General features: G+C 36.8%; 1 protein-coding gene across 3 annotated transcripts in view; it reads right to left on the bottom strand.

Annotated features, from left to right (window-relative positions):
• XIRP2 (xin actin binding repeat containing 2) overlaps positions 1-24,375 on the bottom strand; it is a 70,712-nt gene extending 46,337 nt beyond the window's left edge. For 2 of the 3 annotated variants that reach the window (XM_035304633.3, XM_008998772.6), the window contains exons 1-2: positions 24,216-24,375; positions 528-688 (exon numbers count right to left, since the gene is read on the bottom strand). In XM_035304633.3, coding sequence (XP_035160524.1) covers positions 528-584 — 57 coding nt within the window. In that variant the 5' untranslated portion in view covers positions 585-688; positions 24,216-24,375. Of the gene's footprint in view, positions 1-185; positions 303-527; positions 689-24,215 lie in introns of those variants that run through there. The other variant, XM_054257577.2, reaches the window with a different exon arrangement.
• Positions 24,376-25,492: the final 1,117 nt, after the last annotated feature.

The following is a 25,492-nucleotide window of genomic DNA, read 5'->3' on the forward strand; positions in this document are numbered from 1 at the left end:
AGCTCAGAGAGGAGTTAAGAGAGTAGTTAAGGGCCCTGCGTGTGGTTTGTGCCTGGAATCCCAGCACTTTGGGAGGCTGAGGCGGGCAGATGATGAGGTCAAGAGATCGATGCCATCATGGCCAACATGGTGAGACTCTGTTTCTACTAAAAATACAAAAATTAGTCAGGCGTGGTGGGGTGCACCTGTAGTCCCAGCAATGCGGGAGACTGAGGCAGGAGAATGGCTTGAACCCAGGAAGCGGAGGTTGCAGTGATTCAAGATTGCGCCACTGCACTCCAGACTGGCAACAGAGTGAGATTCTGCCTCAAAAAAAAAAAAAAAAAAGTTCAAATTTACACAATTACTAAGTGCCATGGCACAGTTGAAGCTTACATTCAGATCATCTGGATTTATTACAGTATGATTTTTGTACCCTTTCTGCTTTAGCTCCCGTCCAGTAGTATTCTTACATTTCAAATATTAAGAGGGAATTTGGACAGACGGTAAGCACATTGCCTAATGCAAAACCATTAGTAGTAGCTTACATTAGCAGAGAAGCTGCGGCAGTCACCCCTGGAAACAGCTGCCTGGTACCTCGCCATCCGTTCCTTCAGGGACACCACCTCGTGGATGTCTGATACACCGTCACCCCAAGCAGCACTGTCTTCTGCAAGTCCACGCTCAGGTTTATTAGGGTCAACAGTCTCTGAAGGGAAATGGAGCATGCTTAGATATGTGTTAAGCTTTAAGAAGAAAATGGCTAAAATATTTGATCTTGTAAAATAGACTGCAGCATTTCACAATATTTTCAGTGTTTCATGATCATCTCCTTCAGGCTTTCAAGCAAAGTTACAAAATGTGTGTATAAGAGCATAAACTTACGTAAACAGAAAAAAATTATCCCCCCTCCTACTCTTGCAGTTGTTGTGATGAGAAATAGTTATTTAGTAATAGATATATAATAAAAATTAACATTTCTCAAGCACTATGTTTTGAATTTGTGCTAAATCCTACGTGCATTTTCAAGATTACTTTTCTAATAATCTTGTGAGGTAGGCAATATTATTTCTAAAATTTATATTAGAAAGTAGAGTCATGACTATTACAAAACTTTCCAAAGATCACACCTTTAATCAGTGGCAGACTTAAATATGGTTTGACGAAGTCTCTACTAACAAGTCTAAGAGTCGCTCCTTGCTTCTCTCCTCACCCCTCAACCTTAAAGGAGATACACCTGGCTAAAATACGCAAATGCTGCGGATTTCTTCTTCTTTTCTTCACAGAGGCATGTATTACATAAGAAAGAAATAACAGTATCATTAGAAACAGCTTTTTCAGGCACCCATTTCAGGGAGACTAATATTTACCCAGGGTAGGAGGAAGTACATATCGGAAAACGGTGTGAAAGATTGACTGCACAATCACAGAATAACAGTTCTTAGAAACAGAATGATCTTAAAGACCATGGAATCTAACCCATTCTAATCAATCCCTTTTAGGCAGAAGAAAACATATGCCTGAATGTTTCCTTATGTGAAAGGTACATAAAGACCCTCCATTTTTATGTGATTCTCCATGGCTATTTAGCTTATGTATGCCGGAACTGATCTCAAAACTAGTTTTTCTTATTTAATCTACTGATCTTCATTGTCATCACTCTGCCTGATTGTTTACTATTCACTCTTTTTTTTTTTGAGACAGAGTATCACTCTTGTTGCCCTGGCTGGAGCACAGTGGCGTGATCTCGAATCACTGCAACCTCCTCGTCCTGAGTTCAAGCAATTCTCCTGCCTCAGCCTCCTGAGTAGCTGGGATTACAGGTGTGCACTACTGCAGCTGGCCAATTTTGTATTTTAAGTAGAGACAGGGTTTTGTTGTGTTGGCCAGTCTGGTCTTGAACTCCTGGCCTCAGGTGATCCGCACACCTCGGCCCCCCAAAGTGTTGGGATTATAGGTGTGAGCCAACACGCCCAGCCTACTATTCACTCTTAGATGGTTTTGTTTCCAAAATTATTTCAAGGTCATGACATTAGTATGTATATATGTGCTTTTGTATATGAGTTTACATATCTGCATCACTCATTCATGCATCTCTTGCCTTTCACCCTTAGGTCTGGTGTTTTCTGGGGCTTACAGGGTAGAGTCTTTGTAGTACTTTCTTATTTGGGTTGGTATAATTTAATCCTATCAACCAAGGCCCAAATAACATCAAATAAAAGCCACGCTGTTCCCTAGCTTCCCCATTTTTCTCTCTCTTCCTTCAGCTCTCAGCCCCAACATTTAACCATCTTTTTGAATTGCTTGGTTTTTCTATTAGCGTCATCAAGGTTTATGTACACAATAGCCACTGAGAACAGTTTCTGTGGCCTAGAAAAAATTAAAACTCATTTTCATTTTGACACCTTCCTAGAGTATATGGTTTTCCATAGAGACTTCTTATTCAGTAAGCACTTTCCTATATTGTAATTAAAATAGTAAAAATACTTAATATGCTATCAAAAAGATAAAAATAAAAAGGAATAAGACACTGTATTATATGAATGCTGATTGTACAACATTGATTATGTTCAAAACAAATGCTAGTTATCTTTGAAATTCACCTGTCATCCAAAACTTCATAGCCATACAAAAGACTCTTCCACTTGATTCTGATAAAGAGATTCCCATGAATCACTGAAAGACTTTCACAAGCTGTGGAAAAGCTCTATATTTTTCCTTGTGGATTATATATCTGCACAGATGAATTCAGTTTACATTCAACTGTGCTGTTCTTACTTTGCTGTGAATGAATGTCATATAGATTTTATTGAACATAGCACCCTAAAGTTTTTGCACATTAAAACATAAATTTTATTCCTTGTATTATCCATAAAAGATGCCATTCTTTTGGTAATCTTAATAGGTCAGGCCTGTTTTTGTTGTTGTTGCTAAAATTTACAAATAGTATTTCTCTTACAAGTATTTGAGTTTTAACATTTTTCATGACAAAATGCCCAACGTTATTTGTCAAAAGGAAATCAGTGGCCTGAGTATTGAGATATTTGGATTCCATTGCTCATAGCCATTTCGGATGATTATAGAAAAGACTCTCTCTCTGTTCCTGCTCCCACCCGCCTGTTTTTCCTCTATCAGTGACTGCATACTCAGGTAGGGTGTTGGATTACAAAAATTACCTTGAACCAATAGGCTGTATCCATATTATTTCCTAATCCTCTAATCAATGTCTATCAATTTATTAATCAGAAAAATGATGTGCTACTTCCTGCACAATCTACTATAATGCAGTGCGCCTACAGCTGATAACACCTGATGTAAATTTTTAGGGTATGCAAGTAAGCCCCTACCTTGGGGGTGTAGAGGAAAATGAGGTGCTTGACTTCATAATACTCAATTCCACAAGGCTTGATGCAACTGAGTTTGAAGAGCAGTATAAAATGAGTTTATGTTATTATTTAAAGAGAAAGCAGACTCAGGAGAACAAACAATTGTCATACAATACTTGTGGAGAAATAGGGAATGATAAAACCATTAATTATGCAAGTCAGACAGGAAAGGAACAAACTAGAAGGCTAAAGTACTCTATGAAAAAAAGGAAGGGAAAATTTAAATTTTCAAATGAGTATTACTCTTAGAAAGCATCATAAATATTAATATCAATAAATCATTCTGTTGAAAGTTTTCACCTCTAAGACTTAGAGGTAATTTATTGTACAGATGAGTAACACAAAATCCAAAGAAGTTCAGTGAATTCTCCCAAATCTCGAGTTAATGTGTAGCTGGGCTTAGAATTCATTGTGCACTAAATATAGAAAGCGTGCATTTATTCACATATATGAAAATAATTTATAATCTATTCAAAATACTCATTCTTTGTGTAATAAAATACATCATACAAAGTAGAAAAAACATATAGAGAAGCACTTGGGAAGAAGATGAAACACTAAAAAATACGATCTATTATCATGGCAACTATTAGATATCAAAAACAAGAATGCCTATTATAAGGGTTTTGAGGTTCTTAGAAAAAATATTTACATTGTAATTTCAATGTAATAGAAAAAGTCATAGGCTATAGATAGCTCCGACTTACGCCTGTTTTTAGATTCTTAAACCATGAGAAATTGTGTGACTAGAGGTCTTTTTTCTCAAGCCCAAAACATGCTTTTCTTCTGTAGATTTTAGACACAAACTAAATCGATCAATAAAATTTGACCAGGTTACAAAAATTCATTATGCCTTCCTGAATTTTATTTTCTATGGAGAATTCATGTTTAAAACATTTTAAAAACACACAGAAGTACAATATTTATAAGGCAGAACGCTTCCTTTCTCGACCAATTATTCACGTTTGCAGTCCGTAACAGAAAGGATTGAATAGCTATCCTCTGTGTTTCCTTGAAGTTGGTAAGATGTCAGAGACAGAAAACCATGAGGAATAGTCAATGTAATTAATACATTTTAGAATTTTCTCCTAATTTTACAAATTATATAATCAGATAAAGAATTATTATGAATACGTAGAGATTGATATATAGAGACATTTCAAAAAGATTATTGATAGATACATTATGAACCATCCTAAACTAGCTGTTCAGGAAATTTCAAATATGGAATTCAGTGATTTACAGAAATGATATGTTCTTACAACATTAAGAAGTGAAAAATCTATCATTTCCCATTAAGCAATTATCAAAAAACCTGAAGTAAGTTATAAATATGATCCTAAATTTTTCATAGAGTTACAATTTGGAAATAAATGTCAGGGACTTGATACATAGAGTTAGGGTCAATGTGTTGTTCAAAAATACAGGCAAAGCCTGAAAAAATATGTGCAGAAGACACTGCTGTGTCTGGGTTCACAAGGCCAACAGCTTTGTCATGATCTTATTTCTAAAGACAGATTGCACCTCATCACATTCCCTAACTGTAAAAACTTCTTATTACTTTCAAAATATAACATATATTCTTAAATTGTACTTGTGGATGGTCTTATCGAAAGGATGACTGTGTAGCAATACAACTGATATTACTAGGAGAGAGATATATTAATATTGGTGTTTTATAAAAAGGGCTTAAACATTGTTTAAATTTGTATGAGTCATCTCATTTCTTTTCCCTTCTGCCATCCCATTGTAGACAATGCAAAAGTGTACAGAATAAAATGGAAAGCACTTTGAACTCCTTATTGCTTTCAGAGACCACTTGGCAGTGTCTGGGTTGTGAGGCTGATATGGGCCATGTCTGATTTATAGCAGAGACTTGGCACAGGTGAAATCAGAAGACAAGACATTTGTCAAAGATGAGAAAAAAACTAAAGATATTCAAACATTTTGAAGAATTAAAATACACATTGAAGGCAGTAAATTGGATAATATATGCTATAGAAAAGAAAATCACGGGAGACTGAGGCAGGAGAATTGCCTGAACCCAGGAGGCAGAGCTTACCGGTGAGCCGAGATCACACCATTGCACTCCAGCCTGGGTAACAAGAGCGAAACTCCGTCTCAAAAAAAAAAAAAAAAAAAAAAGAAAGAAAGAAAAAAAAAGAAAATCAATAGCATACTAGCAGCAATAGGAAATACAGCAAAGATGGAGAGCAGAGTAAAATCCATACTACAGGCATTTCAGTGCAAGGGCCAGGGAGTAGGTAGAAGAAATAAGACATACTAGAAGAAAAAATGTGCAAAAAAAATGAAATTTGGGCATAGATTGAAAATATTTACCACAACCCAGGAATAAAGTTAATTTAAACATATCAACATATTGGCAAATCCTGGTGAACATTCGAAGTTCATGGAAAAAGAAGAATTCTATAGTTATCCAGACACATGAAGACTATCTGTGACAAGAAAACAACATTCAGATATCCTTAGATGTTTCCTTTATGATGCCAAACACTAAAGGGAATTAGAGAACCAGTTACTGGTTACTGAAATTTTAGTTTTGTGAACCAGAGTCTACATGCGTCCAAGCTGATAACCATGTGAGAAGGCAACAAAAAATCAAGCACAGAGCATGTAACAAAAGGCACCCCAGAAGAAAGTGAAGGCCCTCGAAACACGACACCTAAACAGTAAGACAGGCACAAAAGTAGTTATATTTATTTGTTTATAATTAAAAGTATTCATCATAGAAACAATCAGAGGTCAAACTCCTCATGGAAGGATGAAGGCAAATAACCTAATGATGTACCACGTGCAATAAATAGATACAAAACAAACAACATAATTTAAAAAACATATTGGTCAAAAAATTACCAGGCAAATATAAATGAAGAAAAGTTATCATTACTATGCTACTTTCATGAAAAGTATCCTTAAAAACAAATTATTCATATATTAAATGAGATAGTGGACCATTCTATAAAAGATACTGTTCACTATGAGGCTGGAATAACTGTTGACCACTACATGCTGATTAGCACAGTACAACAACATAAAAGGCCATTAGTAACCAGGAAAAGAAAACCCCTATGGGAAATAATAGCTGTGGGTGACTTTAACGTATCTTTCTACATCTTGCCAGATGGACGTTCAAAAATAAATGGTTTTGAATTATATAATCATATATAAATTGAATTATATACTTATATAATTATACAATTAAGGTTTATGTAATTATGTAATTGATAAGGTATATTCATATTCATTATCACAAAACAAATACTGATTATCTACAAAAAGCGTAAGATACATTCACTATCTTTCAGGGCTTTCAGGATAGTTGGAGGGACAGGGTGTTATAGCCAGTGTGTAATGGGCTTGTACCAGTTGAGTTGGGAGCCTACAGTGAGGACGTAATCCACCTGGGTATAGTTCGTGAAGCACGTGTCAGGAAAGGCATCCTGAAACTTAGAACATCTGCACAGGATCCTGAAGGAGTTGGCCATGTGAATACGTGTTATAGGGAAAGATGCAAAAGGGGATGAAACCGCAACACTGTCAACAGATTGTGTTGAGAAAATTGGGCAACACTTTTGAGGAAAATGTTAAGAGATCCCCACCTCACAGCATTTTTCAAATGAAATACCAGATGGGCTAAATAATTAAATTTTTTTTTAAATTATGAATCTCTAGAGAAATAGAAGCAGTTCTTAAAATGGTTGCAACTGGACTTTGTAAGCATAAGAATTCAAAGTAAAAATATTTTTAGCAAAATTTGTAAGAGAAAATAAAAATTGGAAAAGGGTAATTATAATAAATACACATGTTTTAGTTTCAGTAAAGAACACTCATGAGCCAGAAAAAAAGTGCTAATATTGAAAAATGGGTAACGGACCTGAAAGAATGATTCACAAGTGAAACATTCATAGTAAATATGTATAAAGTGCTTTCTATGTGTCAGAATATTAATCCATGTAATATTCTCAATCATATTAGGAGATACAGGCTATTTTATTTTTTATCTCCATTTTACAGAAAAGGAAACAGAGTTTCTAAAACCTGCACCAGTTCAGGCAGCTGGTGAGTTTTGAGCTGGGAAGGGAAGCTCAGCAATTTGGCCTCAGTCTCTGTAACGACTCCAATTCCGATGCTACCTCTTAAGAAGGACCGGTGTTCAACAACAAACAAAATCACTATGCCCAGTAAACAAATGAGGGAAACAACAAAGAGATGTCTTTTTCTGTTATGAACTAACTCATACTGCATATACAATAAAAATATCCATAATATTCCCAGATGGCTAGTTCAGTGTCTAACTGTGACACAAAATAAATTCTAAAGTTAACAATAATTTAAACTGTGTAGCAGAAAAACCAGAATTTATTATTTTTTCTTTGAAATTTGCTAAAACCAATATAAGAAGCCTTCATTTAATCCCACCTAAGAACCAGGCAAAGTGTGCTGGTGAATCCCATGGAAGCTGCAGAGCTGAAGCTATCATAGATACCAGCTTCAAGAAGGCAAGACACATCAATAGGCTCGCTACTTCATTCTAGATGCATTATGAAGAACTCAGCTGTTTAGTTCTTGAAAAAAAATTGATTTAGAACTACATTGGGAAAATGATGAACTAAATTCTGTAAAACCTAAATACATGAACTATAACCCAGCTTGGATTTGTGTGCAGGATATCATACCAATACACGCATCATAGGCTCAGAGCCATTAGCATGAATACATTTTTCTATAATTCTTAATATTTGCAAATCCCTCAGCTAATAATAAAATTCATCTCATTTTACGCATTCAGAATGCTACTGCCAAGTGAAATTTGTAATCAATTTGAGTTTTATATATTCTTATCCTCATTTGAAAATTATAAAACCAATAAATAGATGGAGAATAAAATGAAAGGATGTCTACAGCACAGTCCTGCATTAATTCAGAGTTCTTAAAAAACATGGAGAAGAAGGAAGGATGAGGGAATCAAAATGAGTGGAAATAAGCACAAAAACCATCTTGCAGCATTTTTTTTCCAGCAAATGAAAACAGTGACTCAGATTCAATTTCTTAAACTAACCTCCCTATGACCCTATTCCCCCAAAATGCAATATTATCATATGTGTACTTGTCACCTTTTGAAAAATCCATCCATTCATCTGATTACTTGGACTTTATACATTCACAAAAGAGGATCTCCTGTGTTGATAAAAAGGATTAGTTCTTACTGTCTTACTAAATCCCTACTAGCTAGTATTCTCCTGGTTCACCATATACTGGAAGAGATCCTTTAAATCCAGGTAACTGAAAGGAAGACAAAATTCAGCATTGTAGTAGATAGAACATTGGTCCCCCAAAGATGTTCACATCCTAATCCCCAGGACCTATGAATACGTGAGCTTACACAGTGAAGGGGATTTTGCAGATATGATAAAGCTGAGGATTTCAAAGTGAGAAGATTATGCTATTATCCAAGTGGATTCCATGTAATCACAGGGGTCCTTGTAAGTGAAAGAGGGAGTCAGGAGAGTTAGACAGGAGATGTGATGACAGAAATGGGAGAGTGAGGAGATTGATTTGAAGATTCTACATTGCTGGCTTTGAAGGTAGAACTAAGGTCCACAAATAGAGGAATACAGGCAACTTCTAGAAGCTGGAAAAGGCAAATAAACAGATTCTCCTCCTATATCTTCTGGAGGAAGCTTGGTGTAGCGAACACCTTACTTTTTTCCCAATGAAACCCACTTTGGACTTCGGACCTCCAGAACTGTAAGACGATAGATGAGTGCTATTAGAATCTGTTGCATTTTGGTAATTTGGTGCAGCGGCAATAGGACATTGACACAAGCATTCACTGTACACATACATATGTCTGTCCAAGTTGCAAATTGCTGCATACTAGATACTTTTAAAGGCATATTTCAGTTACAGCTCCCCAAATTGCACAGACACATAAATACACAAACCACGACATGATGGAACCATCTCTGAAGTTACTCTTCATGTCCCAAAGAAGAAATGCCCGCCTACCCGATAAGACTTAGCTTAAGTGTCCATTTAGATTCTAATTTCTCTGTATAATAGGACTGCTATTTCCAACTGCTGTCGCTTCTTTTTCTATAGACATGTCCTCTGTCTTTTGCAGCTCCTATCATCTCATGGAAGGACTTCTGGTACAAGAGCAGTTATGAATTCAGAAAATTTAATCAGAAGTCAGGTAATCATTAGTATAAAAATGTTGCTAGTTTGGATATAAATGAAAATTAAATATACTGCTATTAAACATTTTTAAATTAATCAGTTTGCTTAGAGATTTGGCCGGTTTAAAAAAAATCAATAATTGAGTAAAATGACTTAAATTTCATTGAAATAGTCTAATAAATTAGAATCATTAAATGCCTATAGATGGTGCATATTTGTACAGCATAAGTCTCTTGTTGGACATTTCTCTAGTACAATCAGATTTATATTACTCTATAATATTGAGAGCAATCAGTTAATATAATGTGTTAATCATGTTACATGTATTATCCCATTGATTCTCATAACAACCATATCTAATGGGTGATTTATTCCCATTTTACTGATGAGGAAGTAATGCTCAGAAGATAATATATAGTAAGTCTCTGACCCTGAAGTTAATTTCAAGTATTTCTGTATACAACTTTCAACTCTACATAGTCTCTCATGTAAATATATTTTCATTAAAATATAACGTTTTTATTTCAAGATAGATTTTTAATTAAGGCTGTGAAACTTCTTTTCTGCTTCCTAAATATATGAACATAAATCCTTTCTAGACACTGACTTCAGCACAATCTAAGGATAAATCAAAGGGAAACCAATAAGCTGAATTTCCATAGCTACAGGTGGCTCCTTTTCATTCTTGCAAGCTTGAGTTTAGAGTTAGAAATCAAAGCAAATTCTTCAGCTACGTTGCTTTGGTCACCATAGAGATCAAACTTGAGAAGGGTTAAGGTTAGGTCCAACTGAACAGAGAAGGGAATAAAGTTGACTGTAAAGAAGGGAAAATGCAAAGCAGGGGATACTGGTCTCATTTTTAAGTGATCTACTATGCCCCAGGGGATGGGAGGGGGTGTTGCACTTTCATCCAAATGTCCTCTTGTCTTAATCTTCATCACAGCTATATACTGAAGGTATATAGTACATTTTCTTCCTTCCTTCCTGCCTCCCTCTCTCTCTCTTTCTTCTTTCTCTCTCTCTCTTTCTTTCTTTCTCTCTCTTTTTCTTTCTTTCTCTCCTCCCTCCCTCCCTCCCTTCCTTCCTTCCTTTCTTCCTTTTCTTTTTCTTTTCTTTTTTTTGGACAGAGTTTCACTCTATTGCCCAGGCTGAAGTGCAGTGGCAAAATCTCGGCTCACTGCAACCCATGCATCCCGAGTTCGAGAGATTCTCCTGCCTCAGCCTCCTGAGTAGCTGGGACTACAGGTGCCTGCCACCATGCCTGGCTAATTTTTGTATTTTTAGTAGAGACAGGGTTTTACCATGTTGGCCAGGCTGGTCTCAAACTCCTGACCTCAAGTGATCTGCCCAACTTGGCATCCCCAAGTGCTGGGATTACAAGCATGAGCCATCACACCTGGCAGGTATATGGTACATTTTCCTCTTAGGGATTTAGTCATGCATTCTATGAACATCTACTTCTCATCTACTGTTGCCAGAGTTGGAGACAAATTAATCACCATTATAGTCAGTCATGCTTCACTTGAAGAGAGAAAAAAAGAATAACACTAGAAAGATTCTGCAGAAACACAGTATTGATCTGACCTTATCTCTAAAAAGATAAATATAACAGGTTTTATGAATGTATGTGACATAGAAAGTGTTAGTTCATCTGTGGTTTTGGCACTAGAACATGAACCACCAATTTTTCACCTACAAGCAACACGAAAGTCCACTGAAAATGTAAAGTTCATGAAAATCACCCTAGCACATCACACTGTAGAGACAGATCAGTTCTTTCCACCTTGCCCCCCTTAATGATTCCTCATGTTTCTTCCTGCTCTAAGTCTTTTTTTAGGTAAAAATATGAAATCGTCATCCAAAGTTACTCACTTTTAAAATTTCATATGAGGCCTTTGAGCAATGGGCTCTGCACAGTGAACCTTGATCCTGACCTGGACCAGCCCAGGTGACTACTGGGACAGTCTTTAAGTCCCTGCTGCTTTGTGGCTGCCTACCAAAGGTAAAGAGAAGGAAACTGTAACCTTCATTGATGATTAATTCTACTGATGCTCTACTAAGTACCCATGTGTTGCGAAACTCTACATTGTGAGGAAAATTCCTAAATATAAATACGTTGTCATATTTGGTTAGTTTGAATATGTATCTTCTTTCTATTTAATTTCAGTACTCATTCTCTTTAAATTAGTCACTATCCTATTTTTTCCAAAGTCTCTGTTTTAGAAAACGCTAAAATTTCAAATCATTCTACGTAATTGTTTCTTACAGAATGGCTACCTCTTTGACATAACTTCTTTTTCAGATCCTAATTTTTGAAAGTATCTCTTTTTCATTCCTACCGCTTCTTTGTGCTTTTCCTTTTCCCAAAAGGATTCTCCTGTGATTCTTAGCTTTCCAGATCCTCCTTTATGTGTGATTTAGTTACTAGGGGGCAGTGACCTTATGGGGAGAATTTCTTCCTCTTTCTGGTTGTCTAAGCTAGAATGAAAACTTGAAAAATAGCAAGCAAATGTGCTCACCCCTCAGCCATGGAGAGACACTAAGCAGGCTCAGTCTATGATTAATAGCAAGTGTGCGTGCCTCTGAGGGATTGGTTAAAATATCCACTAGTGCCCCTAAAGCCATGAGGGCCTCCAGAATACACAGAAAGTGATTTAATTCTGGGTCAAAGCAGTGCATTGGTAGATGGGGATGACCCGTGCATTCTAGCTTAAAATCTTTTTCCTAAAATGATCAACTTTTGTCTTTCATAGGCTTTGTAAAATTCTATATGAAGCAGGTCATGTGTAGTGAACTGTTTTGTTTAATTCTACGTGTGCAGTTGGCATTCAATAGAACAAAAAATACGCCACAGTAATGTAATGGAGATGAAGCTTTAATAATTTGCAGCTTTGAAAAATATCTTCCTGGCAGGCTTATCTTTAAGTTGTTCGAATATACACAGAGGTAGAATGTTAATCATTTACCAATTGTTACCTTAAATCCTTTTTGTGCTAAGAGCATTCTGTAGGAGCTAGAGGTATCTGAATGTGTCTTAGGAGTTTCCTCTCTTTACCTTCATCCCAACTTTCATCCCTCTTTTAAAGTTAGCATCTGAAATTTATTTTGACAAAGAATGTTAAAAGAAAGCCCAGTTCATCAAATTCAGCTCTCACCAACTTACACATGACACTATGGCAGCTTTTCTCCTACTAATCACACTTTTTGTTTGAATAATAAAATGTATTTAATTCAATCAAATTTCTGCCTTTGTATTTAATTCAATCAAATTTCTGCCTTAGCAAAATCAGTCCCTGAATTCATACAAACTGTTTTCAATGATCATAAGTCTTTGTTTAAAATGCTTTCTCTGTGTAAGTCCACAAACAGCAGCATTCTTTGGTATTTTTTTCCGTTGAACGTAATGACGGATAGACTTGACCAAAGAACGGAAGCCACACTCATTCCACACACTTTCTTTACTGAACATTGTTTGGAAAAATGAACAATCCAGGAGAAAAGTGAAAATACTTAAATAATGCAACATGGCTTGGTGAATAACCTATTCTTCTGGAAGGAAATTCATTCTTTCAGAGCAGTGATGTACTTTGAAAAATAGTATCTTAAACCTTGAAAACTTTCAAGACAATGTGGCCTTTAATTACTTCATCCTGGATAGGAATATAAAATGTCTACTTAACTGGCTATTAAGCAGAAATATTAAGAATCTACATTTGACACCATTATTCTTATCAAAGCTTCATGTTCTTCCAATGTGCTTTAAATTAAAAAGTAATTGGCACCTTGTTCATATATTTGTGCTTTCACAACTGCATTTTGATTCCTCTCCTTCATAATTTTAAGGGACACTGAAAAATGTTGTATACATTTTAAATAGGTTTTTAAAAAGCTTAGAACACAAATGTGTACATATTAAAACTATAATAATTTTAATGCATCAAAGCTCTGATGCAATCAGATGCAGTGTTACTCTCCTCTGTAACCAGTAACATGACCCAAACACCCTTTGCCCATAAATGCAGCACATAATTTCAAAAGAAAGAGATAATGTCAGATTCCTAATGATATGCTGGTACTAGGAACAGTTCAAAGAGTGGAAGTAATTTAATAGTCTTCCCTGCTTATGATACACATGGAGTATATAATTAGTCTGTATCATCATCCCTTAATTTATTTGTAGTTATTTATCTTTAAAAAATTGGCATAGGCATTTGTTTATTTTCCCTCAGATTCAAAACCTAATCCTATAAATGCACCATAAATGGAAGAACTCATTTATGCTGATTATTTCACTCCTGTTTTGAAAGGGCAAAGTGCATAAGTCAGCCTTTAAATGTGATTCAAATTGAAATCTGATTTTTCCCATACACATTAAGACAGATACATCAATGATGAATTTAACAATAAAGAATTTAACATGGCAAACAGAAGTTGTCCTACACCAATGGTATTTAAACTCAAGTGTAGTAGAAGATAAGGGGAGGAAAGTTGGGATGGGATGTAAAAAGCAATCGTGTTTCTTTATAGAATGCCATATGAAACTCGGCTTTCACAGTTTTAAAGAAGTTGTGAAAGAAACGGAAGGTTGGCCACCACATAGTGGCCAGAAATGCTAATTTCAGGATCCTTACATGCAAGGATGGGAAAAAATAGAAAATATTTTCAAAAATGATATGCTTGTGTGTTCCCTAATAGTGAGTGGCAGAGCCTTCCCTAATATTTTTGTAGAACTGGTTATTAAATTTCTCTTATTATCTAGAGCTAAACTTTCTAGACCACTGAGAAGTAAACTGATGCTTGAGATTAAAATGGTCAACTTCACAAGTATTTAATGTTTAACATATTGACATATAAACAGCAGATGCCCATTAAGCATTTGCTGAATGAGTTTTCTTGAGATAATATTGCAAAAGTTAATGCCTATCTTTTCATGGTTCCCATTAGCAGATTTTGCTACTTTCTCTCTCCTACTTTTTAGTGAAATATAGAAAACAAGCTTTAAATAATGCAATAGAAGTTATTAAGCAACATTGAGAAGTTATGTGAAAGTTGGGATTACAGCTTTCAGGAAGGGGCAAAAATAAATGCCTTGCATGTAAACCTGTGAGTCTCCCACAATGAAATTCAGCACTTCACCCAGAAGTCTCAGCAGGACACCACATGAGCAGGTGAAAATTAGAACTGTGCAAAATATTTGCTTGGAAAGTGAAACCAGACAATTTTGGGCTTTCTGCCAAATGTAACTATTGCCAAAATTTCTCCTGTTATTGTATAGCTGCACAAAGCAATTAGAAATGTTATAGCTAAAAAATTCCAAATACATTAATGTTCCTGTCATATTTCAGTCAAGAAGAAAATATCCTCTGCAGCCCAGTGAGCTAAGTACAGTCAGGACATGAAAACACCTACCAGCACCACCCCCCCACATACCCACCTCTGTCACATTTTTCTTTGGAGGACCAGTTAATCAGAAGCAGTATCCTCCTAGTTTTGTGGGATCTAGGAAAAAGATCTCAGGAGGTTTTCAGGATGTCCCAGTGTACTCCTGTTGAGTTGGAAGCCTGCCAAGTAAAGTAGATGTGGCACGAAGCCCTAGGTCCTGTTCACCAGCGGTGCAGGGCCTCAGGAAATGTCACCAGCCTCACTAAGCCTTACACTAGGCTGCCATTACAGAAAGCCTCAAATAAGAAGAAATGCAAAATGCTGATGCTTTGCAGCACTCTCTGTGTCATTCTTTACAGTGTCAAACCTGAGCATAGACTTGGTAAGTGACTAGACACACAAATAACACCCATCAATTGTGGCCAGACTGCGCGCGCGTGTGCGCGCGCGCGCGCGCACACACACACACACACACACACACACAATTCTTGACACCTAACCATGTATAGTGTCCAACATTCCATCCCCAGTCTTCCTCTTTTTGTCTTACCACACACACTCCATCAGATCTCAGCTTCATCTGTATTATACCCAATGCACATCTCTAGTAAGTACTTAATCTCTAAATTATGTTTAACATGGCTTAAAAATATTACCCACAAACTTCTCTCCAGTCTTTAATTTTCCAGTTGTATATTATCATAGAGAACATTTGAGATTGTCAGGAAAAATGACGAATGTATAATAAGGAGTCAGTTAAAGGTGAGTAAAATGATGTTGAGTATTAGCTTATGTGCAGGTGCAGAACTATGAATCTCTGGTGCTCTCTCTCTCTTACACACACACACACACACACACACACAGAGGCGCATGTGCACCCCCCCCACCACACACACACACTCGGCAGCTTGGGAATGGGAGCAAATGTAGCACATTATGGGAAAATGTTGAATTGGTTTTCAGTTTGGTGGATTTAGCCAGAATTGGGGGCAGAGTGAGTCAGGGGGTCAATGGAAGCTCTGGGCTAACACAGGGCCCAGGCTAAGTGGGCATTAGGTCTAGCCTCCCTGCTTTAAACTCTCAAACTTGCTCCTGCAGCCCAGAGTTAGATGCTTTCGACACATCTGAATTGTTTAGGGCCTTTGTTTTGAAATGTATGCCCTCATCCATTGCAGTCACCATCCTTTCTTGTCCCTATGCCCGCTTATTTCTGATCTTGTGATTTTCCTGATGCACTGCACCATTTCAATGGCTTGTGATTTTTTTGCTTCTTCTTCAACTATTGGGTTCTCTTTGCCCTCTCTGCTTTAGATTCCCGTGATAAACAGTCTGGTCTCCACAGAACCATCTTTCAGTGCCTTGCTTCTGAGTGAGAGTTCTTCTTCTGTCTTTTCACAGACACTGTGAGTGGATTCAAGATGAAGTAGAAGTGGAAGGGGCTGGTGTGCAGGACATGCTGAGAATGTGGAGACTATGCTGAAGATCAAGCTCAGTTGCAGTTGAAAAGAGAGAGTGGAAGAAATGTAAGAAAGAAAGCTGTGATCAGAGAGAATATTCTGAGAGTCGAAGAACTAGGTCAAATTACTGACAAGGTTTAAAATGTGGCTGTAAGTAGCCTAGTCAGAAAAGAGCCTGGAGTCATTAGGGTTGATATGGTTGAAGAATTCAGTTTTTTGAAGTAATGTGATGTTTCCATCACCAAGGATGAGAGAAAGTTTATTTGTTTCAAGTGTCAGAACAATTATAATAGGAGGAGGGCATTAATAGCTTTCTACAACTCCAGAAGAGGACAGAAATTTAATTCGAGATGAAGAGTACATCTTGAAAGATAAGGTTGTTTTTGACAACAGAACAACCTATTAAATCAGGTAGACAGGTTTCTCTCGGAAACACTTTTTAGTGTGCTGCAGTTTTCAATGTTCAGCATATAGGGTAACATGGTACTTTATATTCTTATCTTGCTCCTTGGAATAAGTTATTATGTTATATTATGCTTCATATAATAATAGTAGTAGTAGTATTAATAACAAAAGCTTATACAGCACTTACTATGTGCCAGGGGTAAATGCTTTAGAACGCTGCAAAGATAAATTCCTTTAAACCTCGAAATAAGTCTATAAGAGAGTTACTACGAGTATCCCTAATTTCGAGGCACAGAGTTGTTAATTTGCCCAAGGTCAATCAGTAGGTAAATGTAAGAGATGAAATTCAAACCCAGGCAGTCTGGTTCCAAAGTCTGCATTCAACCAGTTAGGGTTAACCTGACAGTATTTTCTATTTTCCTGTAGTGTTCTGTGGAGTTTATTTGGAACCTCTTCTGGCTCTAGGAAATGATCTGGTTGAGATTCCGGTCAACTGAGAATATTTTATACATTTCAAGGCTGCTTATAATGCTAGGGTTACAGAAAATAATTCAAAGGTCTTCAATAGAAATGAAATAAAAAAGAAGGAAGGGGAACGGGAGAAAGAGAAAAATAGCACATTATTTGTGAAATTTTTCTAAGTTTTTAAGGATTGATCAAAATGTGAAGACGGGCTGGGTGTGGTGGTGGCTCACACTTATAATCCCAGCACTTTGGGAGGCTGAGGCGAGTGGATCACCTGAGTGAGGTCAAGAGTTCGAGACCAGCCTGGCCAACATGGTGAAACCTTGTCTCTACTAAAAATACAAAAATTAGCTGGGCATGTTGGTGTATGGCCTGTAATCTCAGTTACTTGGGAGGCTGAGGCAGGAGAATCACTTGAACTGGGGAGGCAGAGGTTGCAGTGAGCTGAGATCATGCCATTGCACTTCAGCCTGGGCAACAGAGTGAGACTCCATCTCACAAACAAAACAAAACAAAACAAAACGTAAAGATGGTACCAACAATGAAAATTTATGTATCCACCCCTGGAACTCCTTTTATATAACCACTGCTGGAAGAATAAGCCTATAGGAAACATGTGCTATTATTATTAGTTTGTTTGACACTTTCTCAACATGAATATTTACTAGATGCTGTGTCAGTATCTCTACTCAATAGTTTTTTGTTTTTGTTTTTGTTTTTTTGAGACAAGAGTCTCATACTATGTCACCCAGGATGGGGTGCAGCGATGCATTCTTGGCTTACTGCAACCTCCTGGGTTCAAGCGATTATCCTGCCTTAGCCTCCCAAGTAGCTGGGATTATAGGCATGCACTCACCACCACACCTGGATAATTTTTATAGTTTTAGTAGAGACAAGGTTTCACCGTCTTGGCCAGGCTAGTCTTGAACTCCTGACCTCAAGTGATCCACCTGTCTCAACCTCCCAAAGTGCTGGAATTTCAGGTGTGAGCCACCATGCCCAGCCTTTCTACTCAATGTTAACAAAGAGCAAAAAGAGATGTTATTATGGATGATATTGTGATTATTGGTTGTATTTGAGGGCTAGTCATCATTCTTTGAACATCCAAATGGACTTTGAGAATATAAAAGAAATGGAGAATATAAAAGCTTAGGCAGCACCACACTTTACAGGAAAGAATATATACGTATATACACACATATTCACATCCATATACATTTCTGTATAGATGAGGATAATTGAAATAAATGGTAATAACATAACCTAAGGACGAAGTCAAGAAGCTGTGACTAGTTGGACTGAAATTGTGAAGTAAATGAAAGAGGTGAAAATTGAAGATTGAGGCAACTTATTGCTTCTATTTAAAAGGTGGAGCATTAGAAAGTATAAATAGTAATTTAGGGTTGACAACTGCTATAGCTGAACCAGATCTTTTAAGAAACAAAAGGGCGTAACTTAAATGCAAACTCATGCTTTCCAAATTTTGTTTCTCTGAAATTTTGCAGAGTAAAAGTTGTGGCTGTTGTCCAGCTCTGGATGATGAATCTTGAAATTATTTCCATTCCAGAATGAGTCAGTGACTGAAAGCAGGCATGCACTAGTACAGTTCCACTCCTAAAAATAAATGTTTTTGAGTCCTCCAGGACTCAGAGGACTAGCACAGTGAAGTCAAGTCTCTAATGAAGTTCTGTGCTCTCTGAGCAAACTGAGATGCTACAGAGGAAAACTGGAGGGGATTAAGCTGTTGACCGGCGCCAGTCGCTTTTCCTCAGTGCCTCCCTTGTCCCATTCCTTGTGTTCCAGTTGGAAACTGCTGCCGGAACCAACACTAGTAGCTGACTTCTACTCTATGCAGTGCCCAGAAAAACGACTCTGGATGCCGCAGAAGCAGAGGCAGTGGATTTTAAATCAAGCTTGTCACTGTAATTGACAGAACTTTTACAACATGAACATGCTTATTTTATTGTCCTTTTCCCAGAATATACAGGTTTGATAATATGACCCTTGAGTCCACATTAAGAAACTCCAACTTACAAGACACAAACCAAAGAGTAATCTGTAGCTTTACAGAAACAGTTCAGTGTTTCCCAGGAGCACTTAGTTCTATTGTTGTTTACAAACGGCTAATTATTTGTCACAATGGTTTACTAGTTAGATAATATAAAGCTGACTTATTAGGAGAGTTCTGATTAAAAGCAAACACACAAAATCAACAACAGAGATACTGATAAATTACCCATGAAGTGACAATGCAATTAAATGGGGAAATGTGACTCTACTTATCAAAATCTAATGCCCATATTTTCAAAAACCCAGTAACCTTATAATGTAAAATCTATTTACAATTATTTCAATGCAATTAAGTTCCTATGAATTAAAAATATAATATAATATTGCTATTCAAACATTATTTGATCTTCAGTACACATTAAACTTGAAATGGAAAACCCTGAGAAAATGTTTTGAAACTATAATGCCAGACTGTGTTTTAAAATTAGTGATATACATGCTTTTTAGAAAAGCTTTTCTATGTTGATAACTACCAAATTATCTCATTTAGAAATGTACATGCAGATATATTCAGATTTTGGGGGAAGATGCATTGGATCTTTGAATAACAGAGAAATTTCCCACAATAATCTCTTTCAGGCTTATATTTATTTTAAGTCATACACATGCCTGGAGTAATTTGGCAACTACTTACTTTTGAACAGTATCTAAAGCATTAGCTTCACCAGGCAACAAGGATATAATCTACATATGATTAAAAAAAATGTGAAAGATAAAGATCTACTTGAATGTCTACCAAAAACTGAGTAGGGAAAAAAGATGTGTCCAGTGATGAGAGTGCGGCTTTGGGGCAGAACCAGTCATCGTCTTTAGAGTTTTAACAGAATATGCAGATAGGCCTCCTTTTCCACAATTTGTCCTAATTTCAAGAGAAACATAAAATGTAAAATGAAAAGCAACAAAAGACTACTGCAAGAAAAATAAGGCCTTACAAGATAAACTTGGAAGTGTATCCGGAGTTGTGGGAGTGGGCTGGGGTTGGACTGATGTCGTGTAGCACAAAGATTTGCAAAATGACATGAATGACATGAACTACAGAAACATAAATCAAGAGAGTTAGTTTCTAGTTCTCTGTGCTTAAACCTCATAAAAGTTACTAATTAGTCTTCTCATGCCTCCTTTTTTTTAAATCTAGAATTTGAAGGCTACTCAAAAACAAGCTACTCACTGAGGTCTCTCTGTTTTTTTTTTTTTTTTTTGAGACAGAGTCTCACTGTGTCTTCCAGGCTGGAGTGCAGTGGAATGATCATGGTTTATTGCTGCCTCAACCTCCTGGATTCAGCTGATCCTTCCATCTCAGCCTCCCAGGTGGCTGAGACTACAGGCATTCATGTCACCATGCTCGGCTAATTTTTTGTATTTTTTTGTAGAGATGGTGTTGGTCTCAAACTCCTAACCTCAAAACATCTGCCTTCCTCGGCCTTCCAAAGTATTGGGATAACAGGTGCGAGTCACCATGCCTGGCTAATAAATTTCTTTTATCTTTGAAACATTTGAAAAATTAAAATCACTCCTCCAGAAATGTGGATTACCTACTGTGCTGATCACTGGCAGGTTATTTTTTTGCCATTATTTAGGACTACAAAGCCCCAAGAGTTATTAAATATGGCACATTGTCATTGTTGTGAAAAACTGATACAAGTAATTGATTGTATTTGCTGATTATCAACTTTTTAAAGAAACCAAAACCTGCTCTATTCATTGTCATTGGTTTTTGTACTCTTAATGATTATATTATACAAATGAATAAATAGTTTAGTTAAATTCGTAAGAGGTGGATTCCAGTGACTAGGAGAATAAACAGTATAGAATGTTTACTCTGGAGTTCATAGGTAGCACTTCAAAGGAGAAGACCATATTATGAACATAATAATATATGTCATAATAATGTATGTTATAATAAAAACATACATATTTGGTCTTAGTCCCGACTCTCTGGCATAGAAACCCTGGAGTCTCTTGAGTGAGAATAACTTTTTTATGCTAATAGGAAGACTCAGGGTAGACAGGAGTTGGGGGTAGGTGTGGGGAGTAGCTTCAGGATAGGGGCTGGTTGCCAGAAAATACAATCAAGTGATTAGAGGGTTAGAACATTCAACCCCATCTTTGGCCTCTGAAAAGAAGAGAGAGGTGGAGATTGAGTTCAATCAGGAATGGCCAATGATTTAATCACTCATGCCTTATGTAATGAAACTGCCATAACAACTCCTAAAGGACAGGGCTTGGTGAGCTGCCAGATTGATGAAGGCACCCAGGTGCTGGGGATGGCTTGTTAGGAGAAAGCAAGGTAGCTGTGTGCTTCTGCCCTTCAATACCACACCTTGCCTTATGCATCTCTTCCATCTGTCTGTTCCTCTATAATATAACAGTAATAACAAATAGAATATTTTTCTGAGTTCCGTGAGCCATTCTAGCGAATTATCTGAGGAGGGGGTTGTGAGGGTCCCTTAATCACTAGTTAGATGGGCAGAAAGATTAGTGGCCTGGGCACTCCATTAGTGGTTGTCTTCTGAAGTAGGCAGCCTTATGGGACTGAGCCTTCTACGTGTGGAGTCTTTGCCAAGCTCTAGATCTAGTGTCAGAACTGAATGACAGCCTGTTGGTGTCAGAGACTTAGAGAATTGGCTAATGTTGTAAAAGACACAACACTTAATATCAGAATTAGTGTCAGGAAACAGATAATACAACATGCCACACAGTCATATAAACAACATGCACCTATATGGAATAAATCAGTGCTCTAAAGAAGTCATTAATTAATTTAAAAATTGACGTTACTGTTCTGTGAGGGGTGAACCTATGATTTGAATGAGCAAGTGTTTGTTTCAGAAGCAGGAAGAAACACATTACAATTTAATTAAATTTCAGAGTGTAGCTTCAGTGCTTTCATAAGAGGAGGTGGGAAGAAAATAAAAAAGACAATATAATGTCAATTAAGTTCTGTCTTCACAGATTGTTTAATAAAAAATATTGGAATTATAGGCTGGGCACTTATTAAGAGTCTGCCCTGCTTTATAAATTACTAAATCTAGACATGACTCCTAGCAATCAAACAAGGCTTACAAAATGGTCTCTTTAATACCCTGAGTTGTGTTTGTGTATGTGTGTGTGTGTGTGTGTGTATGTGTGTGTGTGTGTGTGTGTGTGTGTGTGTGAGAGAGAGAGAGAGAGAGAGAGAGAGAGAGAGATCAGTTCCTAGTATTGACATTACCAGGAGTGTCCAACTCCACATTGCCTCATTGTAAGTAGTATTTTACTGAGTAAGTAATAAGAATACTAAGGTGAAGAAAGTTTTAAACATGGTAAAGGTAAAGTGAGAGGCTGGAACTGATAGAATAGAGGGAAGGTATCAACTGTGAACAACAGTACATTATCCATGAACTTTGTGGGATTTTAACCCCAAATTAAAGCTGAAGAAAGGCAACACTGTCCTCTTCCACTGTAATCACAGATAAAATGATGTCTGAACTGACAGTTTTCTATGAACATTTTCCCAAGTAAAGCCCTCTGAGATCATAAAAGAATGTCTCATTTTATTTTTCAGGTGGTTAAGGGAAGCTATATCTTAAAGGTGCACAACACAAGATGAAAGCAGAAATATTTAGCCCAAACTCCAGACTGCATTTTTCCCAAACAACTGGTACTTTGCCAGTGCAGCCATCTGAAATGAGGACTGACTTTCAGAAACGGGTGGGTCTAGTTGTTAGCTTACACGTTGCTAGCCAGAAGAAAAAATACGCAAAAATTAGGCAGAGGAACAGAGAAATACTTAAGCATAGAATTCAGCGTTTTCTCATTTCTGACCCAATACTTTTGCACTCAATAATCTTATCTTCTAAAACTCAAAACAGGTGCTCTTTCATATTAAAATTCATGGCTATGAATCTCACCAAGGTAAATATTTTGCCTGTTCTTTGACACACTGCACATAAAATTTTAAAATAATTCAAACAATCTACAGCTTGTCAGTGACCAAATAGAGCACTGGTAAAAATAAAATATCTTTTGGTTCAGCACCAGCTGGCTAAATTAAAACCCTGTATTATGTAATCTTAAAGTGTCCTTGCTTTTAGTTGGTGTCTTAAGAGATTCTGTTAAAATGTCTCTCCCAAATCACTTCAGTCTCTAACGTCTAAACACTTAAGACACAATAGGACCAAATTAAAGTGCTCACAGGCAATCGAAGAGAGAAAAAAAAATCCATTTGAAACAGTGTATAGGGCAGGATATCTTTAAAGTAAAATCTCAGTCTTCTCTATTTAAGGTTGTAGTTACTATAATTAGGACTGGCAGACCCAACTGGCAGTGCTTTTCTTAATTCTGCAAAACATGTAAGAACCTGATTCTTTAATCTTACTCCAGTAATACTCCCAGAGGAGATGAGACTCTGGCTGGAGCAAGAACCACAAAAGCAAAGTAAGGCTGGAAAACGATAATGTTCATGCATTTCTCTGAGCAAGCTACAACAGTTGAAAATGTTGTAAACTCTTTCTCAACAAATTCTGTGAAATACGATTTATATTTTTTAATATGTTCATTTCATTTCTGCCCATAAGTGGCAAACTAATTTTTTCTCTGCCTTCCCTTCTATTTGTAAGTTGAAGTAGAATTTTAACTCATGACTGTTTATCAAGTTTGGCTCATTATTCTTCAATATTAAATATGAAAAATGCTATTCTGCCAAGAGATGAACATATGAAGCTCAAAATTTTTATCCTGTTAAATCAATGCTAAATATTATCATACAGGCACAATCCAATTGGATATTTTCTTTTATAATAATTACAATTTGACCTATGGTCTTCTGACCAGCAAGACCATTTTACAATCCAGGAAGCAGACACATAGTCACCGACTATATTACACTTACCTTTTATGATATTTAGGTTTAACCCCAAGCTTGCGGAAGTATCCTAAATCTTTATAGTTCTTCACAGACTAGCTTCCTCCCTTGTTTCATATACAGCAAATTTCCCAGTCCCCTGAAAGCAATGGGTGCAGTGGAGGCCCGCTCCACTGAAGGGTCTATCAAGCAAGTAGAGGGGACGGCTGAATTTATTTTAGCAGCGCTTCTAAAGGATGCAACTTAGCACCTATTTTTAGTAACTGAGCTCTGTATAGGTGGGGCCTGAGTCAAGTACTCTTTTCAGACAAGTGTCTCTGAGGCCACTCTGCCTCATAGTGTCCTCAGTAATGTATGCGTGGCTCTAACACATGTGCAGTCAATCAAACTCTCTTTGGCAGTCACGACCACCAGCCAACTCTGAACTTCTGTCCAAAGTCTACAAATGAACCAGTGCCAGTGAGGAAAAGGAGGAATTAACATCCCAGAATTACTTGCATTTTTTTTAACTTTCAATCTTTTAAGACTCAAGAATATGAAAATAAAGCAGGTGGAAAAAGTTTCAATTTATTCTGGTGGAATAATTAACAGGGGTTCTCGTGAAGAGGACACATTGCTTTTTTTTGACAATGTGTTCATAGATATGTAAAACATTAGTTTGTTTTGTCAGACTTCACATATAAAGCAAAATGCTACTCCAGTGCTAACTTAAGTAAAGACTGTGCTGGGTTAGTTTAAAAAAGCAAAGGAAGAATGGTGGAAAGACATTCTAGAGAGAATAGAGAGCACCCTTGCGGTATGAGTCCTGCTCATTAATCCTAGCTTTAAATCATTCAGCGTGAGGAAGAGCAGGCCGGGAAAAGGAGTCACCTCACATGCTCTTGAAAGAAACATATTAAATGTTCTTTGCTGCCAGGACTTACCAAGCACACGCTGCCAATCTGACCCAGAACCCAGTGAGCATTGCTGTTTGGCTCAAAAATGCCAACATCTCGTACCTTCTCAGTAAATAGAAAATAACCAGCTTCCTTTATCTTTCCTCCCTTCTATGACTTGCCTAGTATGGTGTGATCTAACAACAAACTCAAATAAAGAAAGGAAATTGTCCTTTGGCTAAAAAAAATTTGACCTATATACCTTTTATCTCATATAAAATGCCTATTTGTAAGCTGTTTACTATATTATTAACCAATCAGTAGGTATATTACATTTTTCCATATACAATATTGGTTTTTGTTAAAAGTAGGTCAAGAAGTGATATTCTAGCATATTAACTCTAAGAACAAGTTTCTGAAATAGTGTTC

Source organism: Callithrix jacchus, chromosome 6, assembly GCF_049354715.1.
Source record: "Callithrix jacchus isolate 240 chromosome 6, calJac240_pri, whole genome shotgun sequence".
Lineage (NCBI taxonomy): Eukaryota > Metazoa > Chordata > Mammalia > Primates > Cebidae > Callithrix > Callithrix jacchus.